At 27.6% G+C, this 27,596-nt stretch overlaps 1 protein-coding gene across 2 annotated transcripts; it reads left to right on the top strand.

The window, feature by feature from the left end:
* Nucleotides 1–15,751: 15,751 nt before the first annotated feature.
* On the top strand, nt 15,752–27,387 carry LOC135142719 (H(+)/Cl(-) exchange transporter 3-like). 2 transcript variants are annotated; one of them, XM_064074468.1, is made up of 25 exons: nt 15,752–15,885; nt 16,196–16,306; nt 16,368–16,419; nt 16,600–16,677; nt 16,758–16,805; nt 16,980–17,065; nt 17,705–17,857; nt 19,956–20,025; nt 20,084–20,128; nt 20,296–20,387; nt 20,601–20,678; nt 20,731–20,838; nt 21,537–21,682; nt 22,249–22,317; nt 22,485–22,572; nt 22,761–22,846; nt 23,552–23,670; nt 23,743–23,845; nt 24,147–24,203; nt 24,401–24,510; nt 24,965–25,049; nt 26,187–26,247; nt 26,309–26,377; nt 27,088–27,158; nt 27,273–27,387. In XM_064074468.1, the coding sequence occupies exons 1-25, from the start codon at nt 15,805–15,807 to the stop codon at nt 27,385–27,387; spliced, it is 2,181 nt and encodes a 726-aa protein (XP_063930538.1). In that variant the 5' UTR covers nt 15,752–15,804. The 2 variants fall into 2 exon arrangements, with proteins under 2 accessions (XP_063930538.1, XP_063930537.1); XM_064074467.1 differs by having other exon boundaries at nt 16,758–16,817.
* The last annotated feature ends 209 nt before the right edge of the window (nt 27,388–27,596 follow it).

Below are 27,596 nucleotides of genomic sequence, written 5' to 3'. Positions count from 1 at the left end.
TCTAAAATTAGCCCGTCTGAATGTCACATTAGTGGAAAGTACAGAAATTACAGAAAATCACTCAAAAGTTTTGCCAGTGGTCGAGTCCCAAAGAGAGCGAGTTTGTTATTTTTACAAGGTAACGTCTAAAACCCACTGTGGCCCGGTCGGTACTTTCTTTTACGAGGTGAATATCACCGACTACAAGTTAGTTGCGGAGGTAAACTTTACTAATCACACTGATCCTTACGTCACACTCACAGAGCATCCTTTCAAAGCACTAGTTGAGGAGGTTCAAATTAATAACTTAAAACATTTAGAGGTTATTTATGATAATGCAATAAAAAACTATGTCCTAAAAGTTGTAATACATCGAGATTTCGATGTAGATGGTAATATCCTTAACCCCAAAAATGATCGTCAACGCATTGAGTTTGCAGCTACAAATAATAGCTCCCCGTCAATACTTGGCTACCCAAATGACACAATGATTTACATGTGGTGGTTTAAACTCTCTAAAAACATTCGACCCAGCAACAACTTTTTCCACATTTTCCAATTAAAAACGGGAAACAACAAATTTACAATGCCAGTGTTCACATTTTCTTTAAGCAAAAAAGGTCAAAAGGAACACTTGACTTGTTACTACCAGAATACAACGTATACTATTGGCCCTCTTACTTTATTTTTGGGAGTGTGGGTTCAAGCGTTTGTAAAAATACATCTTTCTAAAGATGGCTATATAAGCTATGATTTACGAAACTTACAAGGAGAAAAATTTGTAAGTTTATCGAAACAGATAATGAATGTACATCCTTATAACAGCCTTTGGGAAGCAAATTTCTCTTTTATAAGGTATATAAATTAGTAGATATAATATTTTCTAATTTCCAACAAATACAGGCCGAAGTGGGGTCTCTACAGAAGTTTATTATCAAAAAATTTACTTAATTTAAAAGACTCTATATTTTTCTCAAACCTGAGAATTTACAAAAGAAGGAAGGCAACACAACAAAAATAACTTTAGGTTCTTATTAGAGCTCCTTAAAAAAATGTAGGCTTTGAGCTATAAGAGAACGTTATTAACCCATTTTTAGTTAATTAAAAATGTACTTCCTGGTATAATAATACTATTTTTTTTTATTTATTAGGTTTATTATTATTGTTTTAGTTATAGATATTATTTATATTTATTACCATAATGATCTTAGTTACTATTTCTCATTGCTATTATTTTTTATACTTATTGTTATTGTAATTTTCAGTTGTAGTTACTCTTTATTATTATTAATTATTATATTATTATTAAAAGTGTTTATAATAAGCTAATAAAATAAATAACTACACCGGATATTGACTATTCTTATGTAAGAGTGAGGCTAAATGCTATCTTAAGTATTTTAACCGATGATAGCTTACAAGGTTGGACAAGAATCATCAAGCTTGCACAGACGGCTGGTGTGCTTTTTTATAATGTTAGCATCATTAAAATCATACCACGATAAGGTAGGTAATGCGCTCTCTCTTCAAGTTATAATATGCTTTATATGTAAATTTAGAAAAGTATATAATGTAGTAAAAAAGTGAAAGCAGTAGCGGCTTACTGACTAGTGCAACTCTGCTATGTTACTAGTGTGGGGTTAATAAGATGATTATCTCATAGTACACGCTTAAAATTTTTAATATTTGCGAAGACACAATATTGAATGCGATTGTTAAAATCCATTTAATGGCAAATTTTTTTTTTCTCGGAATTAAGGGAAAGATAATTATACATTCTCTGAAGAATAAAAACTGTTGGGTACTTGCGTCTTATCTTAACCCATAGAAAGGGAAATAATGATCGACCAGCGAAAACTTCATGTTATCCTTAATGTACCAGTGATAAAATAATTAAGACAATAAGGTAAAAAACTATTTATTTGTAAAAAAAGGTTGTTAAAAGGGCAGCATTTATGCAAACATTAAGATTTACCTCTTACACATACTTCTACCTGAATTTTTTAAGACCTTTAGTTGGGGTGATAACCAGTCGCTTTTGGGGGATAATTAATAGATAGTATAAAATGAATTTACTGCTTTTAAAAAACTAAATTAATTGTTTAAAGGATTCCTCGGTATCCGCTCTTATGGACCCAAAATGCGAGCAAATTGTTATGCAATTTTGGATTAAAAAAGGAGACCTTTTATGGCAAGGGAAAGTTGTAGCAATAGCAATTATAAACATTATTTAGACGATATTATTGGTAATAGTTGTAGAAACAGTTGGCTTTTAAACAAGTATTATTGTTTAGAATTTAAATACCTTGCCGTAAGGATTTAAATTTGATTAACTGAGGAGAGTTATTTAATCTTTTTAGGTAAATCAAGTCGGCGAGCCTGGATAGCAGCGGTGCTGGCCAGTGTCATCTAATATGCTCCGGTCTCTGTCTAAGGCTGCATCCCCGGGTGGTGGTTTTTAGCGGTTTTCCACCACACTAGACTAAAGATGGAAGTCCAGAACGTATATTTTCCGCTTTATTAGTCCTTCTGGACAATCATAGCTCTATAGAGCGTACACTGGTTGACACTCATGCCTTAACCCCTACAGAAGAGGAGGATTCGATTAAGCGGCATAAGTTCTCTTATGAAGCCTACCGTAGTATACCAGTGGAAAAAAAAAGAACTTGCGGCTCGACCATTTTCGTTACTCAGCCTTTTTTTTTTGGTGTCCTCTGTCTTTGTTGTTGTAGTTTTACGTTGGTTTGGAGAATCAGCGACATTGTGAAGGTAATAGGTTTAGACTAGAGGGCGTTTTAATCGAAGTTGATATATTACTTAGTAGTCTAGAGGACAACTAAGTAATCCCTATGTTTTCTAGTTCATCAGATTATTTAAACAATTAGAATGGTAGTAATAACATATTTCGTATTATTAATTGTAATTAGAATTTAAAAAATGTCATTAAATATGGTAACTTGTAGACCATAATTACGTGAATAAACATTAATGTTATTCCCCTACATTGCGCTCCTTGGCCTTGTATCTGTTTTTTTTTTGTCTACAGAGCTTAACAATCTTTTCAAACTAAAACCAAAAACAGAATAAGAGAAACTCAAGTAATAAAGATTACTAGTAACTGAAAAAGTTGCTAGGAAGACCGGGAAGTAGTATTAGTAAACAAAAATTACGAAAAAAATTTTCTAAAACTTTAACTAAGAATAACTGTTTGGTAAACATTATTTCAGTGTCCCTGAAAAAATTTGAAATACTAGTTTTTTTTATTGATTAGGTTTACCTTGTTTTGTTGTAACTTCCTGTCTTGTAAGTCTGTAAAACTAAGGATAACTTTCGTTGTATACTCTGTTTAAATAGTTATAGACTATAATCTAACTGTAGTATTACTTATAACTAGCATTGTACAGGTTTTTTTAAAAGATTATGAGAACTGACCAGATTTTAGTAACCCTTCGAATTCATTGTATAAGTAGTATGATTTCTTCATTATGAAACCCATACCCTATTGAGCGAACACTTTCTTCTCATCCTCCTCTGAAAAACTAAAGTCTACGAAGGAATTAGATGCTACTCCTCTCGCTAAAAAACCAGTGGTATTACTTATTAATATCGCTTCTAAAAATGCGGTCATCTATGTAAAAAATCGCGAAACACTAAAAGTGATACTCGTTAATGCGTGGACTGCGAATTCTTTTTTGTTAGGAAAGTAGTTTTAGTTTAAAATTTTGTTACACGCTACATGTTAAATAGTAACTATTATATAACTTTTGCTACTAATTTAGTAAAGCGTATCAATCTCTACTCTTCTTCCGGCCATGAATGGAAAAGGCATAAGTATAATGCTATAGATATTTACAGTGAGTAGCTCAATAGACAACTCAAATATATTTGAAAATTTATACTATTTAAATTTATAATTATTATTTATAAAACAAACTTTGTTATTTCTCTCTACCATGGAGCGCCACTCTGTAGGCACTGAGCCAGAGAGGCTTGTTGGATGAGAATGCTGAGCTTAGAAGAGAATCAGATGCTTTAAAGACAAAATTAACTCAACTGGAGGAAGCGATGATCCCCCGAAGTAATTTCTAAAAGACGTAAGGAACTTTTTGGGTTTAACCGCTATAAAAGATGAAATTAACAACCGCCCTTACTTTCCCCTTCAACTTCTAAATGAACCTTGTTTTAAAAGGAGATTATCGAAGATAGCGTTATGGTAAAGACCACCGTAGCTTAGATAGCAGTATAAACCCTAACAACAAAAAACATTGTAAATATAACAAGCTTAAAAACTTTAATCATGGTAACGTTGACTAATAGTAAAGATTTTGATAAATACCAAACCATTACTTCTATTAACAACAAGCCTAATTAAGTCGTTGAAACATTTTTTAAGGACAAGTTAAGTAGTGCGAGTTGGTGATGATGTACCGCATATTTATATAATACTAATAAATGACACTATTTAGTATCATAAAAAACGACACAGAATTTCAAGGCGCATCGAATGCTACAATATTATCACAGGTAAACCATACAGAGGAGGCAGATGGAAAACCTCCTATTGTAATTTATAATAAACTTAGCTTTGAAATTTGTTAAACAACGAATTATCAACAACAAAAAAAAAATAGATATATTAAGCACCAAAGGGGTAAGCTCAGAATTTGTGTGGATATTGCCTCTGCGAACGACTATCGGAAACTAAAACATATTCTTTACGGAAACATCTGTCAATATTATACATACCAGCTTCCCAGTGAATAAGAACTTAAAGTTTTCGAAATATTTTCGCAGAGCTGGATACAGGGACTGTCGAGGCAGCACTTTTAAGGGTTCAACTCGCCTGAATTGGTAAGAATGCGTTCGTTAAAGAGAAAAGACAATTTCTGCTTATTCTCCTAGTCAAGTTGGCTTAATGCGAAGCAAGGATTTAGAATTTTGAAAAGTATAAGGTTTATCGCCGTGTCATGACTAAACCCCTTAAAAAAAAATTAGGAGAATGGAGCAATGCAATTAATGCCAACTATTTGGATATACAGAAAGGTACTGCAAGTCAAGCTAAAATGCGTCAAATGTAGTGACTGGCACCAATTAAAATTTTGCTCTACAAGCGAAATGAGAAGCCTACCAGCGCCAATTACTAAGGGGCCATACTTCGAGTTATAAAGGATGCATATACTCCCCGAAAAATGAATCTCGAAAAAATATAAGAATATTTCAACTAAAGCTTCCAAGAACTGAAAGTTTCTTTGTAAAAAATATAACTATGCACAGCGTTCTAAACTGAATATATTACCTGAAGCAACTAATACGGCTCCCTTAAACGACATGTTGGATAACTTTATAGCAACACTTATTAATGCGATCAGCTCTCATCTGGAAAAGACTATAACGAAGCTATCAAAATTTAGATAATTATTAAGTTGAATAAAACTAGGCCAGCTCTTAGTTCCTTAAGAATTTTGCCAAGGAATACCGAAGGCTTTCATTGCTGACAGGAAGAACCACAAGAACTTATTGCCCGAATGGACCTGGACAAAATTATCAGCTCTGAAACACACCTTAAGGAAGGTAACCGATGTAAGAGTACTTAACTATTCTGTTACAGGTGTGACAGGGAAAAAACTGGAGGAGGAGAAGTAGCTGTATTAATTGAATAAAACGTTATCCACCAAGAGTAATTTTTTTTTTCGATTTGGCAAGTTTAGAAGCTGTCTGCTTAATAAACTCTCTCAAGATGGTAAAGTCGACATAAAAGCTGCTCAAAATTATCTCGATAAGGTTATGCACATTGATAATAATTTTTTTTTTGCAGACTTCTCCATCATGTCAATGGCTGAAGATTAAACTGTAAAAGACCTTTGGTATAGCAGGCGGGGGAACGCCAATGGAAAGAGGTTGGCCAAATTAGTTAACGAAAGATTTTACTGTTATTAATTTGGTACAAAGAAGTTAACAAATCGCCCAGTCAAAGGGGTTTGTGACTTTTAAGATACCAAGGTAACACAAAATATGTACCTATCTGTCATTATTAATACGTTATTTAAACCCTCTTCTGATTATAACCCCATCCTCATGGAGGTAAAAGATAAGCCGGCTTTGAGTACTTAGGTTAAAGAGGTAACTAGTCGGCCAGCATCTCCGAAAAGTTTAAACAAAAACATAGACTCTACGATGTACCCATTAAGAAAGCTCTGACTTAGTCACGTAAAAAGAAGAGCTTCAACAATATAACCTAACAACATTGTCAACGAAAATTCAAGGAGAACGGAAGTTGAATTTTCTTGCAGGCAATCAAGCCGTATACATGCCTTTACAAAAGGTTAAAAAAATTGAGTTCCATAAAATGTATATTTGTTTAAATTAAGTTTGGGAGTATTTGTATGAAATATTTAATCTGGTTCTCTTCAAAAGAAAGGTTTTAACCGTTTAATTGCCATATATGTAATAATGATAATTGGTTAAAATATTCTCTGCCAAAATGTTTTAAAAGATGTTTCCTAACTGAGGGTTTTAGTTTATAATGTAAATGGGGTAGGTTCATCTTTAAAAAGTTGATTTTAGGAGGTTAACCGTTTGATCATGCGTATGGGTATGCTTTCCTATGTAGGTTAGTGCTTGATGTATATTTTTTGATGTAACCTAAGAGACCACATTAAGAGAAGACCAAGTAAACTTTTCAACAAGATCAACACTACAGTTAAGGGTAATTTAAAACTTGGTTTAACGAGAGGCTCGCGCGTATATATATAGTATATACTAGCTAACTACACCATCTCCAACAGTACCGTTACTATACTAGGCCCAACCTAGTATAGGAACAAGCACTACGGAAAATGACGCCGAGCCAACTGGGACCGAATGCAAACCCAGGGTAGAACCACCCAGAGAATGCACCCAGCCCAAGCTGGCAGAATAAATTAGTCTTCTTGGCCAGAGAATAACATTTATCGCACCCAACTTGGGTGCGTTCTCTTTTGGAAGTTCGGTTAATTACGACAGTTTAAAAGATTAATGCTCTGTGGGGGCATGGGTTCGAAACCCTAAGGCAGGCAAGTTTACGAAGTTTCCCGAGATCAAAGAGGGTTTTAGGATAGAACTTGACCTCGGAGTCCCTAAGCTCGCCTGGGAGCAAGCTCTCTTTTATTCTAAAATCAAAAGAGGGCCCCAGAGACAGAAAAAGGGCCCGCCCTAGGACCTCTGAATTACCCTATTTTAGCGACCTAAAAGGACTCTGAACAACCTACCGTTAGAAGGTAAGGCTGGAGTGTCGAACGTGTACCCTTATAACGAATTAATCACACTTAACTGTGGGTCTCCTCTATAGGAGTTATGATAAATTTCGAAAGTAAATTAACAAAGTCTATTCGAATGACTGAGGCTATGAACATAATACTTCTCATTCATGGTGCTGAGCGCACAGCAACGATGACTTACGAAATAGCGGAGGCATTGCCGCATTAGTCCGACGAAAACGAACATCAGTGTCCGCCATAATTGCTTACGTTTAAAGACCTAACTTATTTACCAAGGTTAAGCTTACCACCAGTGCGGGACTTAAAACTACTTAATACAAGGAAAGTCTTGTGCCCCGACGGCACTTATAATCTAATACTTAGAGAAAACTTAACTCCACGAGCTATCTCTCTGACTTCAAAATTAATTAATCAAAAACCTATCACTGCTATCTTCCCCAAACCATAAAAATTGCAGAAGTAATTTCTTCGCTAAAACTTGATCCCCTAGCCGTTCATTAAATATTATGATCCAATAAGCTTGTTGTCCTGCCTAAGAAAGGTGGCAAAGCGGTCATCCTTAATAGGTTACTAGAATGTGACTGGTAAGTGCGCCTGGGGGCCCAGTTTTCAATTTGGTTCACCAAAAATTCCACATTTCACTAGAAATTCAAGCTAACGAAAGAAGCTACAAAAGCTTTTAAAATTAAAAAAGTTTTTAGCAATAGAAAAGTGGCAAGTGTGGTCTCTTTAAATGTTAAGAAAATTGACATGATGGTCTAGTCTTTAAAATGGTTATCTCCAGCTTCTTTTTTCCCTCAACTCTGATGGTAAACTTAACACCTAATAAGTAGGATCTTTACTACTAGAACCAGTTCGTTGAAGTCTACTATTAGACAATGAAAGGTGTGTACCCCACGAGGCTCCTTACTATTCATATCCGCCTGGATGGCGTTTAAAACATGCAGTCTTATCTGATAGTATCTGAGACATGGTTTTTAACGTAATAATTAACGCATCAACAAGTAGTTTTTTAATTATAACTAGAAAAAAAATTAATTCCCAGGCTCCTAGTTTCTTAATACAACAAACTGCCATTCCTCAAAGTAAGGAGGTTTCTCTCTCGGGGTTATGCTTGAGGACAGACTAAGCTGGACTCTGCATCTTGCTTAAGTCGTTTAGAAAACCAGACAAGCTATAGCCGTTTTAAATTTCTTACCATGGAGGACAAGCAAATTGCATATGAAAAACAAGGCTTTTTTGTACAAATAGCCAATTATACGCCCGCTGATGGGCTATGCCTTCCTCACCTGGGATTATTCCTTAAGCGAACATAATTATCGACTACAAATACTACAAGCGCGTTTCGCGAATGGTAGGTGGACACGCCTATACAAGAATACTTCACGGAACTGTCTTATTAGAGCCAGTATTCACATAACATACTAATTAGACAAGCTTTTAATTATGACTTCCCTTGGTACACCAAGTACTTGCGGTCAATGGTTAAGATTATAGTTTATTTTATGAATTTATTAATATTTATTTTTCAATATTATATAACGATGTAATATTGTTATTGTTTTGTTGTTAAGTCTTTACTAATATATACTAAATAGCAGTGATAGTAAAGCGCATTCTTCTCGTTGACAGCACAATGTATCGTTAAGGCCTTTTCACCTCAATAGTAGAGGGAAAGTAGATAAAGCAACAACAACTGATTATAATTTGATCTGTAGTAAGCCAGTGTTAGAAATAGATTAGAAAATAAACAACCATTTTTTTTTTAATTCGTCTCGAAATTGCCCTCTTGACCTTTTCTTATGCGTAATACTTCCGTGGTGTAGGTACAGTTTATCACTTTAACAACACAGATTACTGCGACTGTTAAGCAGTACGCCGTTTGTTCTACGCAATGACATTTTTGTATGGTATGCTGAGTATTGCATAACTCAAATATATCTTATTAAACCCAACAACCATTTTTATAAATGTACCGCGGTACACCGAAACTACTGCTGGTCGCAGAGATTTTAATACGAGTTCGGAACAGGCTGTAAAGAGAAATAGTAAAGATGCTATTCGTTTATGGTATTAGTTTAGTTAACAAAGTCTATGCTCGAGAATGCCAACCATTTGAAAAAGTTTTGAATAATAAAACAAATAAAATGGTAGCGCTGCTTGTAGTTTTACTTAAGTTAGGAAAAGCTGAGAATTTAAAGTAGGTGGAACCCTTTTTTAAACCGCTTTTTTTTTAATTAAATTCGAGAAGGCTATATCGAAAAAAAAAGGGTTCTTACCAGTACCTTTTACGTTTTAGGCTTTAAATAGATAATAAACAATAATTACGTTAGCAAACAAAAAGTATTTGTTTAGTTATGTGGTTGACCTTAGACTTATATTTACGCTATTATTTATTAGCGGACTAATATAGCTAATAACATTTTATAATCTAGTTTTTCCCCTTTGTTGGTAATTAGTTTTGACTTTTTACAAGAACAAGGATTACATTCGTTTAATTACTTTTTTAATAATTCTTTAGAGCTCGTTTAAAGTACTGATAAAGCTTTAATACCAGCATAAGTTCTTTTAGAAAAGAAGAGCGTAGAAATCTTACCTTTGATTAAAAAAATTAAAAAATGAGAATGTACAACCTGAAAGTTTAGATACTTAACCGTTACGCACATTGTAGAATAATTTGCAAATGTCTACTTTTTTATAAAGATGTTATTGAAAGATCCTCTGGAAAAATAATTCATTTGCTAAAGTTTATTCTTAAAGTAAGTTACAATAAAATACAGTGCAGTTGAAAAATTTTTATGAACAGCCTGCTAAAGCTAACGATGCTAAAAAAATCCTTTACAAAAAGTAAGTTTTATTTATACTTAAATAACAGCTTTTATGGCCACGTTAACCATTAAGACAATTTTTTTATCTCATGTCCTTTGTATCTATATTTAATAATATATTTGTTGTTTAAAAGCTTTTATTGTTATTTCATAATTTATTTTACTTTATATAATAAATACATATACATTTCAACTCATCGTTGACGGGTCTTTAGATAAAAGTACGACAACGTGCACTTAATTTTTAAAATAAAATAATTTTATAAAAATTTCTGTTCTAATAAGTCTGTTTGTTGTCTTAATAAAAGTTCATCCTTTTCTTGTGCTTCCTTAAACTGTTTTATGTACGCCATTACATCGAATATTCGCGACTTCCGTGGTTTAGGAGCCGCTTTTTTATTCTCCATTTTAATTTTCTCTAAAAGTTTCGCTTGCTTCCTCAAAAATCTAGTAATTAAAAATAATATCCCAACAATTAGTAAGCAAAAAAAGTTATGTATTATTATATATTTGAGGCCTTTAGGGCATTTATAAAGCTTTACGAATAAAGGTAAATTCTAAAGAAGTGAAGTAGCAGCATATATTTTGTAAATTTAATATTGAAGGCTTCAAATGAAAACAATTTAATAGTCGTTCAATGATTTATAAAAAAGGTGATATCAGACATGTCTAATTCTTTAAAAAACCAAGACTGTCAATATGCAAATACCTTAAGTAAAAACTTTTTTGTATAAAATAAACAAATAAACTAAATAAATACCTAATGTGAGCGCTCCCATATTGTTTTAATAAACCAACAGTAGACTTCACCATAAAATTTTATTTATTATTATATATGAGACCCACTGAGTCTATAACTAAAAGCAAGCTGAACGTCCCAAGGTATCAGTAAGAAACAAAGCGAATCTGTTAAGCTCTGCAAACCTCGGCGATGCTTTAGTATGCGAGCTTCTCGGCTTAAGCAATGAAATAGTCAAATTTATTCAAGCTTAAGACTGCTCGAAGGTCAAAAGAAGAAAATTTAAGTTATTAAACTGTATGATAGCCGTAGTATGATTGTCTTAGGAGTAAGTATTAATTGAATTGGATTTACGATAGACTCATTATCTGGATGGCCTTAAACTCGTTTTCAGTACAAACAATAGATTATAAAAGTAGGTTATAAAAAGTTACGTGAACAAACATGTAATATAAGTTTTTAAAGCCTATAATTAAGTGTTTAGGTGCAATAAAAAAGAAGTATACTCTAAACCTCTATAGTAAACTACAAAAACTCGAGTAATGCCCAAACCTTACGGAGTTTGCGTAAAAAATAAAAAATTAGTTTTCATAGGAAAAGTAATTATTATATGTTAACTTTCATTAGGCCGAGAAGCAATTATGTATATTAACAGTAGTTCACTAATAGAAGTGACAGCAAGAAAGAGTGTTATATGAGCTTCATTTATTCTTTATCTATTTAATATAAACCCGGTTAAATTACTCCGAACTTTTTTTATCTTCATCTGTGCCAGATGTTCTTTATCCGAAATTGTCAGCTTAATATAATAACTTAAGGTTTAAGGATTACTCTGTGTAATAAAACTAGACGTTTAATGTAGCGGAATGCCATATGTTGAAGTTATAATTAGTCTGTAAGTATATCGATCGCGTGGTCTCATTTTTTAAAATGAATTAGCGTTTCTTAATTTTATCATAATTTTCTGCAATTAAAATAACTTAGTCTATATCAGAATGACTTCACTAAAACTTCCGGCTAACCAGATGTCTGAATTTACTATATTTGTAAAGGTGTACCCAATTTCATTTTGGGTCAATATCTTTTTGGCACCTTTTGGTTTCTATCGGGTTCAAGTCTACATAAAATATTAATTAAAAGGTTACAGAAGTTTTAAGTAATTTTATAGTTGTATCTCTACACGCATAAATGTGTGCAGTGTTAATTTTACAGGCTAAAACTTCTTGTTCGGAGGTTAACTAAATGACAAAAGAATACTGCAAAAGTCAACTCATTAGGCGGAAAAAATAAAAAAGGGTAGGAAGAGTGCTGGTCTACTTTGCTCTAATAACGTCCTTGCCTTCCTACAATCTTCCATTTCTTTTTTAGTATACTTTATAATTCGATGTCATTATTTAAATTTTCGTTTGCGTAGGAGGAGGGTTAATAATAATAGAATAAGCCATGGGGCATACCAGACTTGTACCACCCCATCACTGTGCACCATTAATTAATTAATGAAACAACTAAATAGTATTACTTAGGTAAAATTAGTATTTGATCAAATATTAATTCATCATAGCTATTTTTTCCTTGCGCTGTAATGATTAAGTAATTCTGTAACCTCCATTAAAAAAGCTTCTGACCCACTTAAAAGTTAATGCACTGATTATTTAAGGCTACCATCTTTATTAGTAAAAGAGTATTATTTGAAGTAGTGAATAAGGTATTCCCTTTTTTTAACACCAATTTAAGAGCAAATTCAACTACTCAGCTTACTTGCAATTAAATTAGAGTTGATACTAGAATTAGCCCTACAAAAAATGGTCCCCCATCCGTGCGCCAATTTTACTTCATTTTCGCTCTTCTAGGCCCACCCGTGAAACTAACTAATAATTCAATTGACGTATGTAGACTAATTATTGAAGTTTTATTTATTACACAAGATTATTAGTTTTATTACAATTCGAGATATTGTAGCTACAATATTATAATTTTTAAAATTTTTTAATTTTTAATTTTTTTTAAAGTTACTAAGATGAGAATGGTATCCGTGTTTATAAATTTATGTTATGTTTCAGATAAATTTAAGTTTTCAATCTCCTTCTTTCCATTCTTTTTAAAAATTCCGAGAATTTCGTATTAATAGCGTCCTGTCATTATATAAGTATACAATATTAACCGGCCAAGCTTAAGTGACCCTTATTCCTAAGTGAATATAAGAAAAATTCCTAAACATTATGAGCCTTTGATACTTGTCTTCTCATATTACATATGCGTAAACTGAAAAAGCTGTAAGTACGCTCAACACAGTTATTTTCTGTCGGACAGTGTTGGGGTTTACAAAAGCAAAAATTGCTTTATTTTAAAAAGAATTTTTAAACTTTTGGTAACTAGTTCTAGCATTTATTCATTAGTTGTATATTTTGTGCTTTACATATGATAAATTATAGCTTAAAAGGTGTTCATTCAAAATCCCCCTTTTTTTTTTCAACACACAATAAACTTCTGTTTTTATTAACTTTCATGAGAAATAACAAAAGAGTATTTTCAAAGTTCTTGCAAATGCGGTTTGTTGCTACTAAGATACTACTAATATAACCACCCTTATTAATATGTATTTATCATGTAATATAAATTTAACTCTCTTAATCTCTTGATGATTTTCTTCTAAATCTAAGTTATACTATCTTCTGTAGTAGAATCTTAATAAATAATTTTCTATCTTTTAAAAACTAAATTTTATTCAAAACTCTTTGCATGTTCCATTATACTTTGAATTCCACTTGAGATGCATTCTTAACTAAATTTATTATCTAATAGATAGACCTTGAAAAGGTACAGGCCCTTACTTTTCTTTTAACTGGTTAATAGAGTAGTATATAATTTACTAAAAATTTTTTAACTACTCTTCTCTAAAGAGAGTGTCTATATCCCTTAAGGGGCATAAACAGAACGCAGTCTCTGTAAAAAAAATGCAAATAGAGATTGTTATATTTATATAACAATCTCTATTTGCATTTTTTTACTTCTTGAAAACTGAGACTAGACAGGATTGCTCAGAGCTTTTCTACCGAGATCCAATCGAAACAGTTTGTCGTTCTCTCTACTGGTTTTATATCGTAAATACTTTATAGCATGCGTTCTTAGTGTTTTTCTAGTTTACTTTGTTACAATTAAATTCTTTATCAGTAAGGAAATTTTCATGCAAACTACAGTGCAGCTCTAAACGTTATAACTGTTAAATTGTTATCTAAATCTGTTAAAATAAAAGTTCTAAACTTTGTGTCGCTTAGTAAAAAAATAGATTATTTCTTTACACGTTAGCTTGGTATACTGCCCTAAATTTAAAAATTCAATTTTTAAAAATAACATATATCACGTTTGGTGAGGGTACAGTTGTCCTTCAATCACCTCTCTCTTCCACCGAATTTAGGAACACGCAGATAATGGACATCTCCAAAAATTTGGACAGGTAGCTAAGGTGTTATTTTCTTAGCTGGTATTAATAAGAATATATATTATTATTACTGTAATAAAAGTAATTTATATGAAATTATTACAATTGTTAGTTCTTTAAATCCGCGTATTTAGTGTAAATACTACGGAGTTCTGACAATAAAATTGTCTTCACGATTCATCTATTAGTATTTTTTATTACATATCTTATATCTATAATAAAATCATATGTATAGGTTATTTGTTATAATATTGGTATAAACCCTGTCTGTATATATGTAAAAGTTTTACAGAACACTATAACAAACCCTGTATCTACTAGAAATGGGATTGTTTAAAACAATATGTAAAAAACACGTGCTGTGGTAATGTAGGCTCCTTAAGAACGCACTTAAATATCTTCTCTTCGAATATCAACGCTTTAAACTATAGGCAAAAATATATTTGATTCCAGAAATAATTTTTGGCTCTTTGAATCATTAACCAAACCCATTTTGCCTTAAAAAAGTGTAACAACAAATCTTAATACTCTTGAGAATAACTTCATTGATTAGCAATAAAAGAAGCACATAACTACAGGATCATTTGAGAAAAGTCTCGAAAGTGTGAAATTATAAAGTTAATAAAAACGAACAATTTAATTAATGCTTTACAATATAAGTGTTCTAGAATTTTTCCTAAATGGTTTGTTAAAAAAAACCTATACTTTTATGCATAATAAAAAAATGAAACAAACATCCACTACCTTCCTATTATTCCACTTTCTTATAGTAGCGTGGTGGTTTTCATTTTTTAATGCCTGGTTAAAAGCTTTTTAAGAAAGCACGGAAAGTCAGGCTCTTTTAATTTGCTTCTTTTCCGTACTAATTGAGAAGTGCTTGATTTGGCCTCACTAGTTTACCCTTCGAAGCCACCTTGATTTACTGTTTTTTTTAAAATTAGTGGTTAATCATTTATGAGCGACATAAATATATGTGATTAACCATTCTATTAGACAAAAAGATTTGTAATAAACAAAAAAAAATACCTATTAAGTTGCTCACTACTCTTTTCAAACCTCTGAGCTTCAAAATATTATAACCTCCCAGCTAGTTAGAAAAAATAAATTTAGAAAATGGAAAATGTTTAAGTGAATAACCACAAATTTTGTATTCCCATTTACTTAAATATATACTTACTTATTTTTTAATTAATATTGTAGTTATTTACTATAAAAAATACAGTTTTACTATACCAATTTTTTTGTTTAATATTTAGTACAAAAATCCAAATGCTGTTACCACGCAGTAAGTAGCCAATAATAGATAGCAATGCAACGATTAGATTTATAAGATATCTAAGTTTTAACAAAATACTTTTATTGTATATCACAGCTGCGTACGATAGAAATTTTTTTTTTGTATATATTTTGAATACGGCTTGTATGGTAAAGCAGACTTATATATAGCTTAAGGCTTTTCATTTAAATTATTATAATTATTAATATATATATTTAAGGACAAAATAATAAATTATTTGTTTCGTAACAAAAAAAAGATTTTTCGCTATATGAATTTTACTTACAATGAGTCAAACTGAACCAGAGGAAGGCTCTCTTTTGTTAGAAGAGAGTGCTGAAAAGTTGCTTGCCCCCCCTTCTGTTTCGGTTAGTGACAGTTAACAAGTCATTACAATTTATAAAAAAAAAAAATTATATATATGTCCCGAGAAAAGACGATAATTGCATATAAGAGTTATAAGAACTATTCAAAATCTTTTTTATAAAAAATAATAAATAAAAAATGGATAAAAATTAAAAAATATTAATAAGTAGAATTTACAAAAGTAAATTAAAATTTAATAAAAATATAATAACAAGAAATAAACAAAAAATAATAAATGTTTACTAATATAATAAACTAATCGGAAATAATAATAATAAATCTTAGCTTGTGATTAAAAAATTTAACGGTTAGGAGTTTCCTATTTTCAACCAAGAAGCTGCTTATGATGATTTCACAACTATTGACTGGTTTAGGGATTTAAATCAAGAAAGAAACAGACAAAGAATACTTGCCAGAAAAAAAGTATAAAAATAATAATAGTATATTTTATAAAGCATAAAAAATATTAAATTTTTATCAAAAGCGACAAAACTATTTTGGATGGATTCGAAAGATTTTAGGAGATGCTTGGCAAGGTGTTCTTCACGATTTTAGATTAGCTATAAATAAAATTTTAAGTTCAGCAGCTAAAATATTTATTATGAAGGAGGTGTTTTAGGATTAATCCTGAAAAAAAAATTTAAATGAAAAATATTAAACTATCAATATAAAAATTTGTTTAAAAAAGTTTGCAATAATAATTTTTTAATAAAAAGGTTGGCTGGTAACATTTTTAGTAGGAATTACTGTTGGAGGAGTTTCTGGTTTTGTGGATTTTCTGGTTCAGTGGCTGAGTAAGCATAATTATATAATAATAATAACTATTATTTTGAAAATTAATATTCAATTTTTTAATTTAAAGTATTTTTTATAGATGATTTAAAGTTTGGAGTTTGTTGTACTGCTTTTTGGTTAAACAAAGGTTATTGTTGTGGTAATCAAAGAGGTTTTTAGTTAATTTTAAAAATAATGCTTTAAATTAGTTATACTTTATTATTATGTAATAAATAATTAATTTTATAATATTTAAATATATAATAAAGATTATATCCAAAATTTATTTTTAATTTTTTATATATATACTTTTAATAATTAGCGAATTGTGATTCGTGGAAATCGTGGACGGAATTAATTTCAGTGAACTCTAATTTTCTCGCGTTTATTTTTTATGCATTTTGGATGGTTTTTTTTTATTGTTAATAAATTTAATTTGTGCTAATCTAAATTTTAAGATTTAAATTAAATCTTAATTTTTTATAAGTTAATTTTATAAATTTATTTATATAATAATATTTTAATTATAATTTTTTAATTATATATAAATTTATAGCCCTTTTTTAATAGAAAGGAAGATTTGTTAATGATTAAAATTTTGTGCTCAGCTTTCAAGTCTTAATATATTTATAACTCTTTTAACTCTTTTTTAGATTTAATTTTATATAAAAACACTTATTATATCAAAATATTTGAAATTTTTTAAAAAAAAGTTTATTTAGTAAATTATTTTAAGTAGTGCTCATCTTTCGGTTATTAATATATTTAGTATATAAATATTAGTTACTGACTTAATTTAATTTGAGTTCAACTTTCGGATTTTAAGTTTTTTTTAGAAACTAATATTATTTATTTATTTTAATAACTTTTTTATATATAAAATTTTCCTCTGTATCTTTTTATTAATTACTTTATTTAATTTGTAATCAACATTCGGATTTTAATTTTGCCATTTTATAAATAATTTTTTTTTATAAATTTATAATAACTTTTATATATAATCGCAATTAAAATATTTTCATTCATTTTTTAATTTTTTTTTTCCAGCTTCTTTTTTCAGTCCTTTCTGGTGTTCTTGTAGTTTTCTTTGCTCCTTTTTCTGCTGGTTCTGGTATTTCCGAAGTAAAAACAATACTTTCCGGTTTTGTGATCCGTCGATTTTTGAATTTTAATACTTTAATAGTGAAAATTATTGGAACGGTAATTAATTTTTTTCAAAATTTTATGTAATATAATTTACTCTTTTAAAAAATTATATATATAATATCTTTTTTAACTTTTTTTAATTATTTTATATAAAAACTTTTATAAATTTTTGTTTAGTTGTAAGTAAATTTAAAAAATATATTTGAATTTTATTTTAATTAGAAAAGTATATATTTTAATAAAATAAAAAAATAGAAATAATAGTAATATAAATTTAATTAGTATTAAAAGTGTTTAAAATTATTTAAAAAGGCATTTATAAACTTTACAATATTAAGAAAAAGAAATACCCATGTAATATTGTAAGAAAAAAGATTATTAATTAGCACAAGCATATTAATAAACAATAAGCTGGCCAGCGAGAAATTATTAAGTCAAGTATATTTACTTTAGATATTTTTTATATATAAATTTAACTTTTCTTTAAATAAAAAAATTTATTTATATAAATATAATTTTACTTTTACTGAAAATATTTTCGTATAAACTTTTATATTTTTAATAGTTTACTTTTCTGACTTTGGAATAAAATTTACTTTTTTTTTTTCATTATTCTTTTATATAATTTCTTTTTCTAATTATTTTTCTTTAATTGTTTTATTCAAAACTTTTAGATTAAAAGTTAAATTTATTACATTATTATTATAAACCTTTTTACTATATTTTTTAAAAATACTATTTTATATATATTTTCTTTATAATTGTTTATTACTATATATTTTTTTATATAAAAACTGTATTAAATTTTTTTTTTCATAATATGTTATATTCAAATTTGATTTTCTAAAAGAAATTTTATAATTATAATTTTAAAATTTTAATAAAGTTTTGAGAGTTATATTAATCTTGTAAACTTTTATACTAAATTATTTTGTTATAATTATAAATTTATTACTTTATTTAGTTTTACTTGTTTATTATTTTTTTATACACTTCTTCTTTAAATCCTAAAGAAAAACTTTCCTTCTATCGTTTTCTTTTATAATATTTATTAAACTTTTTTTTTTTAAAATTAATATAAAAAAGCATTTAAAAAGTTTACTTTCCGTTTACTTTTTTTTATAAAATTCTTATATAGTTTTATTAAAAAAAAATTTTACTTTTTTTTATATATATAACAATAATTTACTTTTTTTCTATTTTTTAATTAAATTTATGATAATAGTTGACTTTTTGTTTATTTTTATTGTACTTGTAAGTTATTTACTTTTGGTCTTTTATAAGTAGAAAACTTTTTATAATTTTTTTTCTTTGATAGTTTAATTTTATTTATGTTTCTTGTTTTTTTTAAATTTATTTTTTTAAATTTTTTAAATTACTATAAAAAATTAATTTTACTATATTTTATAATTTTTATAAAACTTTTTTACTTTATATTTATGTTAATAAAATTTTATTGGTTTTCTATATATAAAAGTTTACATTTTTTAATAATATTTTTTTTTTATTTTTGGTAATTTCACTTTTTATAAATTTTACTAAAATTAAATTGTAATTTATAAAACTTTTTATCTTTTATTTATGTTAATTAAATTTCAATCGATTTTAATATACAAAAGTTTATTTATTATTATTTATATTCTAAAAAGTTCATTTTTATTAACTTTACTATATAAAAATAATAAAAGTAAAATATATTCATTATTTTTTAAAAACTTTTTTTTTAATTTTGATGATATCACTTTATAATTTATAAAAAATTGATTTTATTATATTTTATATAAATAAAACTTTTTTACTTTGTTATTTCCCATTAACTCTTTATTTATTTTTTATAGTCAAAATTTTTGTTTTTATTATACTCCTGATAAGTTTATATTTATTAATTCTTAATAATAATAATATAAACTTATTTTTTTCCGGATTTTTGTGCTTTAATCTTTTATTAATATAATAAAAATATTAATTTTATTATATTTTATGATATTTAATTAAACTTTTTATTTATTATATATACGTAAACATTTCCTTTATTAATAATTTCCTCACAAGTTTATTTATATGAATTTTTATATATGATTATTATTTATAGCCATTGTTATTATATATTCTATTATTATTATCATTATTAATATTGTTATTACTATAAAAGTGTCTTTCGGTATCTGCTGGGCTCTCATTGGGTAAAGAAGGTCCTTTTGTGCATATCGCTAGTTGCCTGGGTGCGTTATAGTGCATTACCGTTGGTTAAAAATAAAAAAATATTTTTTTTTCCTGTAGGGAATGTTTTTTCTATCATTTTTGAAAAGTATCGCTGCAATGAAGGTAATATATAAATAATAATACTTATAAAAGTATAAAAAGCATATAAGCATATATTAAAATGTATAAACTTTTATAAACTTTCTAAAAATTAATAATAAAAATATAAGATTATAGAAATTTTTTTTCTTAAACTTTTTTCACTATTTTTCATGTTCATTAATTTGTAGCGAAAAAAAGAGAGTTGCTCTCTGCCGCGGCCGCCTCTGGGGTTTCTGTTGCTTTCGGTGCACCAATCGGTGGAGTTCTTTTTAGTTTAGAAGTAAAAGCTTGTGATTTTCTGTTTATTATAAGTTTCTCATGTGAAGCTTTTTGGAAGCTCGTGTATATTATTATAAAAAGCAAAAGTTTTTTATGATTTTTAATTTTTTTTATATATAAATAGTTTCCTGACTTTTTTATTGGTAGAGATTTTTGTTGTTAAGTTCATTATAATTCAGACTTTTAAGCTAAACTTTAAAAAACTTTTCTGTAGGAAGTCAGTTATTATTTTCCCCATAAAACCATGTGGCGCTCATTTTTTTGTGCTCTCACTGCTGCCTCTGTACTGAAGGTCTTTTTTTATTGGTGTTTTTTTCTATTCTCTAAGGAGGGAGAAACAAAAGTATTTGGATCCCGCGAGGACAGGATGTTTGGTGAATTTATCGGTTGACTATACTACTCCATGGCACGTGTGCGAAATACCAGCCTTTTTTCTCATTGGCTTACTTGGGGTACACATGGATATATAAACCACATGTGATTTATTCTTACACAGCGTAGGCATGGAGCACGTGACTTTTATAGCTATTTTATATACTTAAAACGCGTATTTGGGTACTTTCTATTGATATTTTTTAAGTCGGGGCCCATTTTATCTGGTCTACTTATTTAATTTCAAGCGATGACCAGAGTAAACAGTTCAATTTCTCAACTTGTTTTTCTTATCTTGTGAGAAATAGATATATTTTCTGCACTGCTGGGGACAGTGGACAAGTGCTCACCATGTGCTTTAATGATACAAATTAACATACAATGAAAACTACTAAGTGCAGCCAAATTGCTTTCCATGCACCTATTGTTCTTCTCATATTTTTTTTCATTAGCTACGCTTTGTTGTTGCAATTTAATATTAAACTGGCACTTTTAAATGACTAATTGTGTTATATAAAATTACTTATATTCTGTTTGCTGGTCTTTTTTTGGTAACTTTTATTCTTTGTCTGGTATAAACAGGCAGAGTTTACTACTTTATTTAATGATCGTCATTTGCGTTACTTGTGCACGTGACTGTGTTGGGAGTAAGCGTTTTATAAGTTCGCTTTTTGAGTTTATTGTATAAAAAATAACGGTTTCAAAAGCTTAATTCTATATAATAAACTATAAACTAATATTATTATACAATAATAATTGCGATAATACGTCTTTATAGGGAGTTTATGGCTCATTGTTTGTAAAGGCAAACGTGTGGTGGAATCGATATCGGGCCACGTGCTTTATACGTCGTTACCCAATAAGAGAAATTTTAGTCATAGCCTCTCTGACTGCCGTCTGTAAATATCCCATACATCTGTTGAGGTGTCTTTTTCATAATAATAATGACAATAATAATGAATTGAATTTGTGAGCTATTTTGATGCTTCCAATACTGTTTTTGATTCAATTTAAGCTTCAAACTGTCTACTTTTATCTTATCTGCCACGTACTACTGGCAGGGCGTATAAGCAATATTTATTTTTACTTTCCTTTTTAGTACAGCATTACCTGTACTGGTTTTTCTAATTTTTTTAATTAGCTATAATAAGAAAAAGTAGAATATTTTTTAAAGGTTAATAAATCGACAAAAAAATTAATGAAAACAAAAAATTTATATTGCTAAAAAAAAATAATACTATAATATTTTAAATATATATATTAATTGTAAAAAAAAAATAATAAGTAAAGTTTAGTGTAAAAATTCTAATTAAGTTTAGCAGTTAAAATTTTAATTCCTATTAAAAAAAATATTTGAAGAATGTATAATAAAGTTTTCGTGATATTTGTTGTCCTTTTAGTAAAAAAAACTTTATAATAATAACTTTTAACTACCTTAGAAAAGTTAGAGTGTTAATAAGTTTATTACTTTTTAATATATTCTGAAAAAGAATGAATACAACTGATTCGTTAAAGTTACTTCTTTCAAAGTGCACGTCAAGCTCTACTTTACTTGACTGGTACTAAACTTTTTTTTTTTATAAAAGTTTTTTTTTAGAATAAAAAATAAATATTTTTTAAGGTTTATTAACAATAACAAAATAATGAAATAAAAAATTATGAACTTATACATTCCTTTTTAGTATAAAAGTTTCAACGTTAAGGATGAATAACTTTTTTTAATTAGCAATGAAGAATACTTTAAAGCAGCTTGTGTGCTCATTATTTCGGTGGCCTTTACTTTAATATTAACGGCTCTTACATTCGGAATTCAGGTGCTTTTCTGGTTTTTTGTGAGTATAAGTTTATTTTAAATACAAATTATAAAGAAGGTGCATTATTATTTTTAAAAAGAGTGAAATAAAGTTTATAATAAATATATAAAATAATAAAGTATTTTCCTGACTTTTAAAAAAATAAGTAAAGTTTATTATAAAAATAATGAAATAATAAATAATTGCAGGTGCCTGCTGGCATATTTATACCGTCCATGTCCGCTGGCGCGATGATGGGACGACTGGTCGGAATATTCTTCCAATGGCTGCGACGGTCCATTAAATTTTATGAATTACGTTTTAAAATTTTTTTATTGGTTGTATTAAAAAATTATTATTTTTAAATTTGTTTTAATGTGGCAGTAAACTTAGAGAAGTATTTCTGCTTTACATCTTTAGAGTATCGCCGTTTCGATTTGTATATATATTTGTGATAGGTAACCGGCGTTAAATATAATGAAAAGCTGACGCTCAATATTTATAGCGATAATTTCTTATTTTGCCATGTGACTATCAATGTCCATTAAAAAAGATATATGAGAGTCCCATCCTCAACATTTTATATAACGAATTATATAACTAGAGGAAGCATCTCAAAATTAGCATTAAAAAAAGTAATGAAGATGCTAATATCCAAAAAAAAAAATTTAACGACTTTATATAACATTATAATTATAACGCCAATTTCCCTCGTATTTTTTTCTTTTGCTACCGATGTCATTAGTTAGGGTGAAATGGCAATATCCAACTTTTTTAACAAGCCTCGAATAATATTTAAAAAATCGCCAAGTTACCTCGAGATTTTTCTTCAACCTTTAACAACACTAATTATAGTGAAACCCCGATGTACGGTCTTAAATAATTTTAAAATAGCGCCAGTATGCCCAGTATATTTTCCTTTTAATTATAGAGACATTAATTTTAGTGTAACGTCACTGCCCGACCCAACATTTGTATACAAAACTTTATATACCTTTAGAAATAGCGCAACTTTGACTCGTATTTTTCCTTGTAAAAACAATTCGTATTGCATTAATCCCGGACTTTATGCCCTTTGCGGTGCAGCTGCCGGATTGGGTGGCGTTACAAGGATGTCCGGTTAAAAAAATATAATTACCACTATATATTTTTTACTTTCCATATTTTTGTTGTCATTATAATATTATTTAGTTTCACTGGCTGTTATTCTATTTGAGCTCACTGGGGGACTGACGTATATAATTCCCATTATGATCACTATCGTCACTAGCAAGTGGATTGGCGACGCTTGTGGGTATCCCCTACAATTTCTTTTATAATTGTTGATTTTCATTTAATAAAAAAGTATATAAAAAATATTTTCATGTATTTTGCTTCAAATATACTCAATATTTACGTATTGAGTTTTATTTTGCGGATTTTTAAGTAAAATATTGCTATTTACTAAATATATTATAATATTATTTTTATGAATTTCTTATTCGATAAAATTTTTTCATGCTTTTTAATAATTTTAGTAATCTTTCATTATATTTTCATACACCTTAAAAAAATATTCTTTTACATTTTTACTATGAAATTCACTAATATAATAGTACTTCGGGGATTTATGACGAACACATTCGCTTAAAAGGTTATCCTTTTTTGGACAGGTGACTTACTTTTAATGAAATATTTCCTTTTGGTAGTTTCAGTAATATTTATGAAACACAGTTTATCGAATTAGAAAACGCTGCTTTTCGTAGTATTTCCTATTGAAATTTTATTATTTTTAGTTTTTTTATGATTCTTTGAATTCGCAAATACCCGAGCACCACATGCGTTGTTTTTAGTGATTTTCTTTTTAAAGCAAATGTGAATACTCGTCGACGACAACTGCAAGGGAAATACTGCATCCCCAGCACAACGAACCGCCTTTATGTGTTTTACTAGAAAAAGGAAATACCGTTGGCTCATTAAGTATAATTATTTTGTAGTAAAAGTTTTAAACGTATTTACAATAATTTCTATGCGTAAAGTTTATGAATTAACGAATTTATTAAATGAAAATTGAGGATATTATTAACCAATGAAATTGCGTGTTTTTAATATAATTTTTAATTTTTTTTTATCAACTTGATAATTTTATTAAATCTTGATTGGTTAATTTTATTAAGGACAAAAAGTATTGATATTAATGCAAAGTTAAAAGTTCAACAATTTTTTCAAAGAAACTTTCAAAAGTAATAAAAGTTAATTTTTAATAGTTATAAAAAATTGAGATAAAAAATATTTTGATAAATAATAAAATAACCAAAAATAAGAAAAACCGTTACTTTCATATTTTATAATAAACCAAAATTATAGTAATATATATTTGTACTTTTATTTTTCTTCATTATTGTTTATTTTTCATTTATATAAATAACAAAAGAAAGACTTTTAAAGGAGTCGCCTTATAAAGGATTTCCGCTTATTGACAATCTTGAATCGCGAGGATCGCTCGGATTTGTTAATCGGTTTTTTTTAGCCATACTTTTAGTGATAGAAAAAAAAATAGTGAATGAAGATTGATAAATATACTTAAAAAGCCATTTGCGTTATATATAAAAAGTTTTTAAAATATTAATAGTTGATAAAAATCTAGAAAAAAAATATATAAGAAAAAATTATAAAAGTTAACAGTTTTTAAAACTTTTTTAATACATTTTAAAATAAATAATAATAGTTTTTTTTAAGAACATGTAATATTAATTCGTACTATAAACTTTTTATAAACACTTAAAAAGAATTTTTATTTTCTAATAATTCGTGCATTTTTTCATTACAAAAAAGCAAAAAGTGTTTGTCCAATAAAAAAAATTGAAAACTCAAATTTTCTAGTGATAATATTTAATATAAAAATGAAATAATTTTACTGATTGGAAAAAATAAATAATCTATGATAATATATTTATAAAATAAAATTAATACAATAAATCTTGTAATTTTATATAATAATTAATATTTTTATAATTCATAATTTTTTAAATAATATTTAAAGTTAAAAAAAAAAAATTAAACTTTATAAATTTATATAAATAATCCAGGTTAAAAATAAAAAAATAATAATAGTAAATAAATTTTATAAGTAATTTAATAAAGTTAAGAAAAAGTAAACATTTATATGAAACAAAAATATTATAAAACGTTTATGTTATTATTTGTATTATATATTTTTAATTTATAATTTTTTATGCAATATTTAAAAATATTTTAAAAAATACTAAAGTTTTTTTTTATTTTTCCTTTTGTGTTACTTTTATTTGGATTTTATATAATAATCTTTATAATATTTTTAATTTTAATTTTTATACCATATTTAAGAATATTATGAAAAATATTGTAAAACTATTTTTACTTTTACGTGCTTTTTATTTCTATTTTATTAATTATATAATAAACTTTATAATATTATAGTATTTCATAACTTTTTATACAATTTTTAAAAAATTTTATGAATAATATAATTAAACTATTATACTTTTATTTTTATTAGATAATATTACAGTTATGAATATGTTATTTTACATTTTTTAATATCAACTTTATATTATACTTTTTATCAATAACTATTTTTCTACAACATTCAATATTATTTTTTACTTTTTATTAAGAATTGATTTGACAACCGCTATAGAAAAAATCAGTGAATCGACTGAAGTTTCCGAAGCAACAGTAGTTTTTTACTAATAGCGAACAATCAAAAATAAGTTTTATTATTTTTATACCAAAAAAGAGTGTTTGCTTTACTTTAAAAGATTGGAAAACTTACAATCTTTGTATAAACTTGGCCCACATAAACACGGTAAATATATATATATATTAAAAATATATAATAGATAGCTTATTTTTTTATGGAAAACTTTATAAAATAAAGAAAAACGTGTCTGGCAATAATAATAATTTGATAAGGCGGTATGTAATTTAATTGGCGCCTTCTAAACCAATCGCGGTTTTCTTTATTAAGAAAAACAATTTTTATTGGTATATAAAGGTGATGCGAAAATAGTTTCAATTGGTGGAGAATAAAACGTCGGAGTAGCGTTTAAAAGTTTACTTTAATATTAGAAATGAAATAGTATTTAAGCGCTTTACAGAGGAAGTAGTCAAAGTTCTATAAAAATTAAAATTAAAAAATAAGAAAGGGTTAAAGAAACATTTGTTACCACAAAAAAAAAATTTATAGAAAATTTAGAAAATTTCACCGGAAGAAATATATATACTTTGAAAGTTATTAATTTCTGAATTCTATTACAAGAAAAAGTTAAAACTATAAAATTCTTTAAAAAATCCTAATTTAGGCATTAGGCAAATATTCATTTTTAAGATGAAATAAAATAGTTATCCGGGTATTAATGTTTTTTTATAAATATAAGTAAAATGAAAATTCAAAAAAGATGTTATAAGGACTTTATAATCTTTAACACTTTTCATTATTTATACAAAAAGTTTTTAATACTTAGTTAATAATTATTATCAACTTTGATTTTAAAAATAATCGAAATAACGTAAAAGATTCCCATTCAAGTTTCAGAAGAGATGCCTCTTGACATGATAGTTGATCTTTTTCGAAAGTTGGGAGTCAGGTAACTTTTAACAAGCATAAAAACTAAAAATTAAAAAAAAGTGTCAACGAAATTAATACATAAAAATTTAATATAATTTTGTTTGTATATAATTTTGGTATTAAAAAAATTTAGGTATCTTTTGGTAGTTACACACGGAGAACTAATTGGACTGATAACCAAAAAAGATTTGCTAAAGCATTTGGCTAGTGTTTATAGACAAGATCCGGAGTTAATATTATATTATTGAAAAAAAAAGTTTTAAATAAATAGTTATTATCATGCAAATAAGTTTCGCGCTTGTTAAATTAAGTTATATAAATTATATAAAGGCCACATTAAGCATTTATTGTATAAAAGTTACAAAGGAATATTGAAGATTATTATTTCTATTAAACTATTACGTTGCCCATGTTTACATTTCGTACTAATAAGTTTTAAAAGAAATTACAAGCCATT

This window comes from Zophobas morio, unplaced genomic scaffold, assembly GCF_036711695.1.
Source record: "Zophobas morio isolate AGI-343-1 ecotype UQ-CSIRO unplaced genomic scaffold, CSIRO_AGI_Zmor_V1 ptg000052l, whole genome shotgun sequence".
In the NCBI taxonomy this organism is placed as follows: Eukaryota; Metazoa; Arthropoda; class Insecta; order Coleoptera; family Tenebrionidae; genus Zophobas; species Zophobas morio.
This window is presented reverse-complemented; position numbering and strand designations above follow the sequence as displayed.